At 39.3% G+C, this 11,335-nt stretch overlaps 1 protein-coding gene across 1 annotated transcript in view; it reads right to left on the reverse strand.

Moving 5' to 3' along the window:
• The window catches only part of LOC102478391 (tripartite motif-containing protein 5), a 21,074-nt gene extending 11,320 nt beyond the window's left edge, over positions 1–9,754 (reverse strand). Inside the window, exons 1-4 of the mRNA XM_027765991.1 lie at positions 9,576–9,754; positions 4,988–5,475; positions 4,128–4,223; positions 3,261–3,491 (exon numbers count right to left, since the gene is read on the reverse strand). Coding sequence (XP_027621792.1) covers positions 3,261–3,491; positions 4,128–4,223; positions 4,988–5,410 — 750 coding nt within the window. The 5' untranslated portion in view covers positions 5,411–5,475; positions 9,576–9,754. The remainder of the gene's footprint in view (positions 1–3,260; positions 3,492–4,127; positions 4,224–4,987; positions 5,476–9,575) is intronic.
• Between the last annotated feature and the right edge of the window lie 1,581 nt (positions 9,755–11,335).

The raw sequence follows: 11,335 nt of genomic DNA on the forward strand, positions 1-11,335 counted from the left end.
TTTAAAGAAACCCAAACACTAAGGAAATGCTATAAAATGTGAGTAAATACTGGATCATCAGAAAAGTCATGATGTATTTTTCCATGTTTTTCCATGCAAAAAATGCATTAAGACTTTGCAGAAGATCCAATATAAAAGACTCTATAGCTTATCTTCAAATTTATTTTTTTAACCTTAAATAGTTAAGTAGTGGGGCCAGCAGGTGGCATGGCCGTTAAATTGCTGGACACCCCCCCCACCCCGGTTTGAGTCTCAGATCCAGTTGCTTGAGAGACACTCCAGGCACATGCAAGTGCATGCTCAAAATCCTGAGAGAATGGAGAAGAGATTGTGGCCATCCCCTCTAGGGAGTGAGTTCTCACTTTCCCTCTCTCTCTATCTGTCTCTGATGAGTTCATGTGTCCTATACCAAAAAATAAATAAAATAAAATAAAGACATAAATAGCAGTAAATAAATAACAATAACTAAGTATTATGTTGATAGGTTAATAAAATACATGCATGTAATATACATAAAACAATAAAATTGCATCATATATACAAAAATACAACAACAAAGGACAACAGTGAAGAAGAAATAGAAAGACAAAAGAGGTAAATAGCTTAGTTAAATAATAGCAAACACCTTTCTGAATTTGGAGAAATATAAATAGATGTAGGAAAAATCAAGGTTTTCAAACAGATTCAATTCAAACAACTCTACACCAAGACATATTATAATTTAACTGTCAAAAATCAGGGGCAGGCAGCCAGCAGGTGGTTAAGGGTACTGGAGTTCCACATGGCTGACTGCTGTTTGAGTCCCAGACCTGGCAGCTTGCTTTCTCTCTTTCTCTCTCTCTCTCTCTCTCTCTCTCTCTGTCCCTCTCTGATCAAATTAGAAGGGGTAAATAAATAAATAAAGTTAAATAAAATAATTGTTAAAAAAAATCAGGGGCAGAAGGTTTCCTAGTAATCTATTCTTTTGCATGTTTTGAAATACATTTACATAGTGGGAGAAAAGAAGCAAATAAATTATAAGGAAGTTTCAATAAGGCTAGCAGCAAATTTCTCAGCAGAGACAGGTTAAAATAATGCAGAATAAACTCAAAATGTTTAGAAATAAATGCCAATCATGTAAAGTGTTTATCACAAACTATCCTTTAGAAATAAGAGATAAAGACTCTCTCAGTCCAACAGTTGAGAAGTTCATGACCACAGACCTATCTGAAAAAAAAAAGAAAAAAAAAGATAAGAGAAATTTTTTAAGCTGAAAGAAAAATAGGCTAAATACTATCTTGAAATCATATGAAATATAAAACTCACTGGTAAAATAAGCAAAACAGTCAAATTCAAATTAATCTCATATTTAGTGCAGCTATGTAAATAAATTATTTATCTGGTATAAAGTTAAAGAAAAATTATTAAAAATAATAGTAGCTACAATGTATCATGGAGATGTGTGAGATGTAGAAAAGTTGATCTTAGAGAATTAGAGCATACCAGGAACTGAAGAGCAAAAAGAATAGGTCAAGAGATACAAACTTTAGTTAGGTGTAAGATCTATCTTACAGCATGATGACTACAGTTAATGACAACATACTGCATTCTTGAAAATTAGGAAGAATAGATTTTAAGTGTTCTTACTACTTAAAGGAAGAAAAGAATGTCAGGGAATGCACATGCTAATTTGGTTGATTTAATTATTCCACTATGTAAATGTATTTCAACACACATGCAAAAGAAATAGGTATAGTTCTTGTTAATTTAAATAAATAAATCAAATCAATTCTGAAAAAGTCTTGACCCATTCTTGGTGGCACAGGCAGTAATGTAATGATTTGCAATGCTAGAGGCCACATGGCCACCAGCAGGTTTGGATCTCGAGTGGACCTGCAACATACAAGATGCAGACACACAGAAGATCCTGACAAGATAGACAGCTCAGGGAAGAGGATCATGACATGCCAAGACTCCACCAAAGGTGCCTTTATATTTCTCTCTGTCTCAGTAAATTAATAAACTTTTAAAAAAGGCTAAATTTTTACCTACAAGCATGATAACCTTAGATAAAAATGAACCAATTTCTACAGAGACATACATTACCAATGCAGATTCATAAGAAGTCTAAATAAACATAATACAAGCAAAAAAAAACTTTCTAAAAAGAGAAAAACAGAGACAGATTTACTAAGAAATTCTACTGAACTTAAAAGATAAATAGTGGAGCCAGCAGGCGGCATGGTGGTTGGGGTACTGAACTCCCACATGGCCAACCATGGTTCGAGTCCTAGACCTAGCGGCTTCCTTTCTTACTCCCTCACAATCACTCTCTCTGGTCAAATGAGAAATGATAATAATAATAATGATAGGGACCAGCAGTTGGAGTAATGCGTGCATGCCCAAGATCCTGAGAGGAGAATGGAAGAGAAGGGATTGCGGCGTGACCATCCCCCGTGGGGGGTGATTTCTCGCTTTCTGTCTCTCTGTCTCTCTCTGTCTGTCTGGTGAGTGCACGTGCCCTATAGCAAAAACCTTTCCAAAATAATAATAATAATAATGATAAATAAAATAAAATTAAAAATAATTGTTTTTAAGACATGAAGAAATAGTATCAGTCCTTCACAACTTCTTTATAGGAAATAAGGAAGAGGAAAGTCTCCACAGTCTATGTGAGGAAAAGGCAAAAACATCTCTTGTAATCTGAAATGATTTTGTTTCCTAAGGTCTAAGCTGAGTGATGAAAGTTGCCTGATATTAGATTATTAGATTGATTAGAAAGTTGCTTAGCATCAGATTACCGAGAACAGGAGCGCGTAAAATATCACTGAAAATAATGGATCTTCTCTCTAAGGTCAAATTTTTACACTGCACTTGATAAATTAATAAAAATGAGATTTTCCTCTTGCTTTTCATAAATTCAATTATTACTATAACTTTTCAAACTGATTCAGCAAATGGATACTATTACGACCCTAAACACTGTAGTGTCCAGGCCAGCAGGTGGTGTGGTGGTTAAAGGCACTGGACTCCCACATGGCTGACTGTGGTTCAAGTCCTGAACCTGGTGTCTTGCTTTCTCACTTTCTCTCTCTCTCTCTTTCTCTATCTCTCTCTGATCAAACTGGAAAATAATAATAATAAATAAAGTGAGATAAAATAATTCTCAAAAAAAAAAAGAACTTTAGTGTTACAACCACAAACAACAAAACACAGTAAGAAAGGAGATAGTCTTAATTTTTTCTGAATCTTAGATGCTGAGGCTTCTATCCAAATCTTACCTGCAGCATCTCCATCTTTGATCCCTTTAGCCGATACTCTAGATCTGAGATGAGACCTCTCATTGACTGGCTCTGCTGGGCCAGCTCATTTTCAGACTCTTCCAGGCCGAGCAAAATGTTTCTCTCCTCCTTCTCCAGCTTCTGCAGCACCTTCTGCTCCTCAGAATCCAGCATTTCTCTCAATATTTTAAACTCTGCCTGGGCACTTTGTCTGTCACACTGTATGAGATTCTTCAGAGATAAGAAAGAAAGAGACATTCAGTCTATCAGGCCGAGGCTGGGAGCCAGAAAACATTTTCTGTAGGGTAGTCTCATAGGGAGGAAAGATGGCAGCAGGAGAGCAATTCTTTGCAAAGCTGATTTTTCCTATTATTTTCTGTTTACAACATTCTAGCATGGTAACCTTAAATTAGCATTGCCAAAGCCCATGCTGAGCCAAAATGGGACACCTGGCTATTACTTAGCATTCTCTCAGCTGTACAGGACACTAATCCCTGACTATATTACTGCTCACTCCAACCCCAACCCTTGCCTACAGTTAAATACCAACGACAGAATCCTGGGCCATGCCTAATATAATTCCCCAAGAAAATAATAAACTCAAAAGCACCATAGAACAGAGTATATGATTCATTAGCCATCCTCACCAGAGAGGCCTTCATGTATTTTCCTCCCTCTAAAAGCTGTGTTCCTTTGGGAAACACTTGACTGTTCCGTCCCTACCCATATCTAGGAAACAATGCAAAAGAGGACCAATCAAATAACTTCTGCTCCTGTATACTATCAGGGAATAAAAAAGAAAGGAGCTCGTTTCTAAAATAATGTCCAGATTTTCTGCTAACTCCCTAAGAAAGGGTCTCCTCCTGCCTTCCAGGAAGTTTTCTCTTCATGGATATCAGCCTTCCACTTCTCAACTTCCTGCTGCTTCTCCATCAGATCCTTCAGAGTTGCCTGGAGTTTCTCCTGGGAGAAAGGAATCACATAAGAGTTAGTTACGGGCTTTTTCAACATCTGGATAGAAGATAAGCATGGAAGATATCAGACTGATCTCAGGAGAGAATAAATGACAGAAACAATGAGAAAGGCAATTACAGACTGTGACTTAGAAGAAAATGCAAGGTGGGTAAATGTGTTGAATCTCATACCCTTACTAAGACTTGATTGATTCTCTTTTCTTCTGGAGGAAGAAACTGATCCTACAGCAGAAAAAAACCTTAAATCTCAACCGATTCTAGTTACACTCCTTCTGAAAGGGGTAATCAGAGCTTCTCTAGGACACCAATTCTCTATCCATCTAGCTCACAGTACAGACATCATTATTGTCTAAGAGGTTGTAGTCGAGATTTAGTCTTTCTCTTTTTTTAAGAATTATTTTATTTAACTTTATTTATTTAAGTTTGATAATCTGAACAGAGGGACAGAGCGAAAGAGAGAAAGAGAGACAGAGAAAGTGAGAAAGCAAGCCTCCAGGTTCGGGGCTCAAACCGCAGTCAGCCATGTAGGAGTCTAGTGTCCATAACCACCACACCACCTGCCAGCCCCAGAGACTTATTCTCATAGTTGGTGGAGTGCAGAAAAATGTCCATTAAGCTTTGGAAGATAATAGTGAGATACAGAGAAATCATAGGTCTCAGGTCTATTAAAGGTAACTAAATTATAATACAAAGTGGAGATTTTCAAGAAGCTGCTATTTTCTGCCCTGAATTCCCTCCATCCTGGTCTCTTACTTGGTATTCCTGTTCAGCTTCCTCTATGAGGAATGTTTGGTGACCACGGTGCTCCTGAGACCGCTCACAAAGCAAGCAAATGGCCTTTCCATCCTCCTTACAGAAGAGTAGGAGCTTCTCTCCATGGCGTGCACAATGGTGTACCTCTTGCTTCTCCTCTGGACTCAGGTTGGCCTCTCTGAGCTTCTCCACTATGTTGGCCAAATAATGATTAGGCCGCAGGCTCCCAAGACGGTAACTGACTCTGCACACGGGACAGAAGCACTCCCCTTCTTGGCCCACAGTGGATTTGGTTTGGTTTGCAGTGATGCAGGACTGGCAGAAGCTGTGTCCACAGTCTAAGCTCTGAGGTTTTGTCAGGAGCTCCAGGCAGATGGGGCAGGTCACCTCCTCCTTTATATTCATCAGGATTGCCAAAGCCATAGCAGCTCCTCCCCTGCTCCTGCTTGTCTTGGCTTCTGAGGTTCCTCTGAGTCTTATATCTCGGCCTATGGAAGTTAACAGAAGACACACTAAGAAAGGTGTTATTACAAAGAATCCTGATTAGGCTGAAATCAAGCCTTGGCTAATACCAACATATCGAAGGGCAAAAAGAGAAGGAGAACCAAGAGGTCTGGCTTCAAGGTCTAATATTTAAAGATCCCACATAATCACCAGATCCCACATGGCTGTGATTCCAGTCCCAGGCCTTGTGGCTTTTTAACATTTCAGGCACTTGGGCATGAGTGTCCCAAATCTGACAGGATGGAGAAATGGAGGAGACAGGATCACCATTTCCCATTGAGGGGTACTTCTTCCATCTTACTCTCTCTTTCTGTGGTGAGGGCTCATGGCCTCTAGCAATTAAAAAAATAAAGAGAGAGAGAGAGAGAGTGAGAGTAAGAAAGTGAAAAACAGAAAAAAGTTTGATGACTGCAAAAAGAGATTTTCTTAATAATTTCAAATACTTTATGCCTAAGTCATGTCATAAGACAAATTCTATTTGTATCTTCTCAATGATTGTTATTTTTCCCCACTGAATAGGAGTTAAAACTTAGGCCTTTTCTGTCAAGAACTTGTCATGAACCGTCATCTATTCTCTTTTTTTTTCTTTTTTCGGAGAGGTTTTTGCTATAGGGCGTGTGTGCTCGCCAGACAGACAGAGAGATAGAAAGCGAGAAATCACCCCCCAGAGGGGATGGCCACACCGCAATCCCTTCTCCTCCATTCTCCTCTTGGGATCTTGGGCATGCACACACACGTGCCCGGGGTGAGTTTAAACCACTGGGTCCGGGACTCGAACCGCAGTCGACTACGTGGGAGTCCAGCAACATAGCCATTACGCTAACTGCTGGTCCCCCATCTATTCTTTTACATTGTTCTAGGCAAAAATATATTCAGTGTTGAAAGCATCAAACCACCTGGGTCTCAGAGCTTTTATACTTGCCCTCTCAGCATGGAATGCCCTCCTGATATCACCTAGGACTCCTGTAATGTCTCTACTTACATATTATCTCAACAGGAAGACCTGCTCTGACTATGTTATGAGCAGCAAAATCACATCACAGATTGTATATTTGCAATGATTTACCTAATTATCACCACAAGATAAATGAGAATCTGTGCACAATAAGAGTAAATCCTCTCATTAGACATGTAAATAAATATAATAATTGACATACAAACATCACTTATCTTCAATATATTCCACTGAGATGAATCAAATAAATTTAGGATCCTCCATCAGATGTCAGTATGCCACCCCACAGACTTAATAAAAGATAATCGGTGGGGTCAGCAGGTGGTGTGATGGTTAAGGTGGCTGGACTCCCACATGGCTGACCATGGTTCAAGTTCCAGGCCTGGCAGCTTGCTTTCTCACTTTCCTTCTCTCTCTGTCTCTCTCTGCTCAACTTCAATAAAACAAATAAATAAATAAAATAATGACAATGAATAAAATAATTCTTTAAAAAAAAGATAATTGGTAGTAATTCCTTAGATCCAATTAACATTCAGAACAAAGGGTTGAGAAAAATATAGAAATGCAGAACAGCTGGAAGATCTGGGGACTTGTGCCCTATAAATTCCCAAAGCTATTGATAAGAGCCTAAAGGTGTGTATGCACGTGAATAGTGGGGAAGGAGACAACATAGACACATTCATAGGATCACATATGTCAGAGAACTGGAAAATAAAAATACAAGAAATGGAGGTCAGCTTGGGTAAGAAATCTAAAAATATTAGGTGAGATTATTTGATAAATTATCACTGATGAGGAATTATATGCTAGTAACTGGACCAAAATCCAAACACAAAAATGAGTCCAAGCAGAGGGTTTAAACTACTATGAACTTGACATTCACTTAAACAATCATTATAAATTAAATTATCAGCATTATATATGCAAAAGAGCATGTGCTAAATACTAGAAAGACATACATTTGGTTGGGAAGACCAACAATGAAGCTTATTGGGTTACTCATGATTATACTTGGAATATAAGGAACTGGGGCCAGTAGATGGCAAAATGGTTACATTGCTGGACTACCCTGTAGTTGACCGCAATTCGAATCGCAGATTTGACGGCTTAAAATTCACATCAGGCACATGTGTGTGTGCCCAAAATCCTGAGAGGAGAATGGAGGAGAAGGGATTGCAGCATGGCCATCCCCCTGTGGGGCAATTTCTTGCTCTCTGTCTCTCTCTGTCTCTGCAGCAAGTGCATGAGCTTTATAGGAAAAATCTCTCTCTAAAAAGGAAACTATAAGGGACTATTAATATGTGAAGAATTTTTGGGACCAGCAGTTAGCATAATGGCTATGTCACTGGACTCCCATGTAGTTGACTGCAGTTCGAATCCCGGACCCAGTGGCTTAAACTCACGCTGGGCCCATATGCGTGCATGCCCAAGATCCCGAGAGGAGAGTGGAGAAGGGACTGCAGCGTGGCCATCCCCCCTGAGGCGTGATTTCTCGCTTTCTGTCTCTCTGTCTCTCTCTGTCTTTCTGGCAAGCACATGCGCCCTATAGCAAAAAACCTCTCCACCACTGAGGTGAAGAATTTGAAGAAAATATGTTATAAGAAAGAGAAATGTGTTAGGTAGAAGAAATTGCATTTATGAAAAACTTTAGGAAGAGAGATCATCATCTATGATTTTAAAATTTCTAGTGTGCACAGAGCTGCTAGGTCTGTGGTAATACCTAATAAGTAGAATTCACTTTAAAGATTCCAAGACATTTAGTAGTTAGAAATCAGAGAAAAGGAAGAAAAAACAAATATACATTCCACAACATCCCACAATAATTTTTCTCTCTTCCCTATAACGCTAGAAAGTAAAATATTAAATTAGAAATGTAAGGAATAAATTCTAAAGTCATATGATAGTGGCATGGCGAAGGTATACTGTGAGTTGCAAAGACAGAAACCTAACACTGAATTACCACCAAGAGGACAAGGAATATGATTCAGGAGTGAAAATGTTCGAGGTCAACGTAGATGCAGTGAGAGTTTGTCAGATGAGGGGATGTGGGGACAAGAAAACAGCATTATTTGAGATCTTCTATAGGTCTGAATTACCTTTAATAAAGGTGTGTCTTCAAGGCTATGGAGCAAAAGTTAAACATAGAGATTCATCCACTTCCACTGCTTAATCTTATCTTACCTCTTTTCCTGACATCTTTTCATTTTCTGTACCCATTAATCATGAAGCTTATTTTGTTTATTAAAAGACAGAAAAAGTGTCACTTCTGTAAACTCTTTCCACCTGTTTGCCTTGATCCTGAAATCACAGCTGAACTCTGCTTTGGGGAGACAGAAGTCTAAGTGGAGCATGGTGCACTGTAAGGAACTGCACTAGTTCCCTGAGTCTATACGGGGGCTTTAGTAGGAGGACTAAATGGATAACAGGGTGCAGAGCTGGCCAGTTATCATGTCATCAAGGCTCCTAGGCGGACAGACCCAGTTGATGAAAATTCATCTGTAGTGTCATGCTGAAATACTATACTATGATAGAACAGGCATTAAACTAATAAGACGCAAAGTTCCTGGTGACTTCACTCCTGCTGCTGAGGTTACAGTAATCTGGAAGAGAGCATTCTGGCTCTCTTTGGCAAAGTGCTATACAAAATTACAAAATGTTAACAGGATTGGGGAGAACTCAGTCTGGAGAAACACTCTAAACAACTTTCACTTCTTTAAACCCTCTTTTTCTTTTTCTTTTTTTTTTACTAAAGGGCATATACATTCCCAAGAGAAAGAGGAAGAGAGAGAGAGAGAGAGAAAGTGAGACAGAGAAAGGATGAGGAGAAAGCACCTCCCATGGGGTGTTGTTATGCCACAATTCCATTTTCACCATCTCTCCCTCCTTTCAGGATTTTGGACGCAAGCGAAGATACCTAGAGTGTTTCTCAGGCTTCTGGAACTCATACCACATAGCTGGCCAAGTCAGGTTCAGGCTGCCTTAATCACAACACAAAGCAGGTTCCCAATTTACCTCTTTCAAGGATGCCCCTCCCCCAGAATGCCCATACACCAGGACTCCCAGCAGGAAGCTTGCAAACGGCCATTTAATTACTTTCACAACAGATTAAAACCGTCGATTTAAACTCACCCAAGAAAATTCAGTTTTTCTTTCTGAAGGCTTCCAAAGTCTGTCCTCCACAGATCACTAAATATACCTTCATACACCAGTGAAGAAGTTATGATTTCTTCGGATAAATGAAAGCAACCCAGAGATGGCTTTCCACAAAGTCCTTCTACCAGAGGACTTTGTAAGAAACAAAAGTAAAAGTCTCGGGGCGGGCAGGAAACGAGAAGAGGAACTACGAGCCAATGGGATGCCTCCACGTAAGGGACTCTTGGAGGTCAAATTCTGAGTGAGTCAGTCTGCAGTGAAGCTGTGATTTTTGGTCTAAACAGAAGTGCTAAAGAGGCTGCTCACTGGTTTAAACTCCCGTTTTGTTATGAGTCTCAGGATCCTCTTTTCATGCTACTCCTTCTGGCTTTTTTTTTTTTTTTCATTCACCAAAGTATTAACAATTACAATAGAAAATGTGAATGTGTCACCTAGGGAAATGCTTTTTATCTGCTGCTACTCTTGATGCTGATCTCTCAGTTGAGTTCTGCTTCTAGAGGGCACCTATGGCCCAAGCAGAAACATGAGAAAAGTTAGTGATTTTAGATAATTGCCCAAGGTTTCCTGAGTCTGGACTTGGAGACCTTATATGGAAAGTAAATAGAAAGCTGCAGGACAGGACAGCTGTGACACCCTACAGCTCCAAACACAGGGGTGACAGGGTATTAGGAATACATCTGAGGGGCAATCTAGAAATAATACATTATTACAGCATTGGCAGTTAAATAATTAGACTTTCAAAAACTCTTCAAATTCCCTCCTGTTGTATTCTTCCCAGTGTATCATTATTTTTTCTCTGAACAGGGTCAGACTTCGCTGCTAGTCATTATGCAGATCTGGTACAGAAGCCTGGGCTGTGGCCCATAGACCACTCTCACAAAGACTTCTCAAGAGAGTCTCACTGGAACTGTTATATAATCACACATAGCGATGAAGAGTAAATCAGCGCTATTCAATGACCTAGAAAATAAAAAGCTTGAGAAAGAGGCAGTGAAGAACATGGTAAAGGGTGTCTTGTAATCACTTAAGACTATCATTGATATCCCAACCCCCCACTACACACTGCACTCCCAACTCTCTGAAGTGTCCTAAGGTCAGGTAGGGAATTTCTATCTTGTTACTTCATCTTAGACAGATTAGAAGGAGATATATATTGAATGATAATTAAACAGCTAGAAATGTAGATATTAACCTAAATAGATTATGATAGAGAGTTAAATAAACAGATATATAGTTAAAATACAATTTAAATTTAATTGAACAGCTTAATGTCAAGTGTCTGTGCATTTACTCTTACCATGGCAATTACCATCATATTATGTAATTCGTATGTTCTTAGAAGATGCAAATACGTTTCCCATAAGCCTAGAGTAGTTGCTCCTTCTTGTTCATTAAGCTCTTCAGTTAGCATTAATGCCCTTCTCCTTCTACTCGTCTCTTGGTTCGAATTCCCTGAAAAATATGAATTTCCTGGATCCTCATCTTTTACACAGTAGGTCCTCATCTTGACCTCTCTGTCTTGTCCATCCTTGTAGTATCACATGGAGAATGGGAGAGAAAAGATAAAAAACAGTGTAATAAGTTTAGCAGAAGGAACAGAGAGACCTGTGAAGACTGGAGAAAGAAAAGATAACGAATAGCCTGGCAGAGAGTGAGTAAGAGCTGGATGAGCAAAGCCAGGGGTGAAAGAGCTCATCTCAGATGTGGAACATGCAGGGCCAATGGTCAACAATGGA

The sequence above is a fragment of the Tupaia chinensis genome, unplaced genomic scaffold (assembly GCF_000334495.1).
Source record: "Tupaia chinensis unplaced genomic scaffold, TupChi_1.0 Scaffold140176_1, whole genome shotgun sequence".
Taxonomy (NCBI): domain Eukaryota; kingdom Metazoa; phylum Chordata; class Mammalia; order Scandentia; family Tupaiidae; genus Tupaia; species Tupaia belangeri.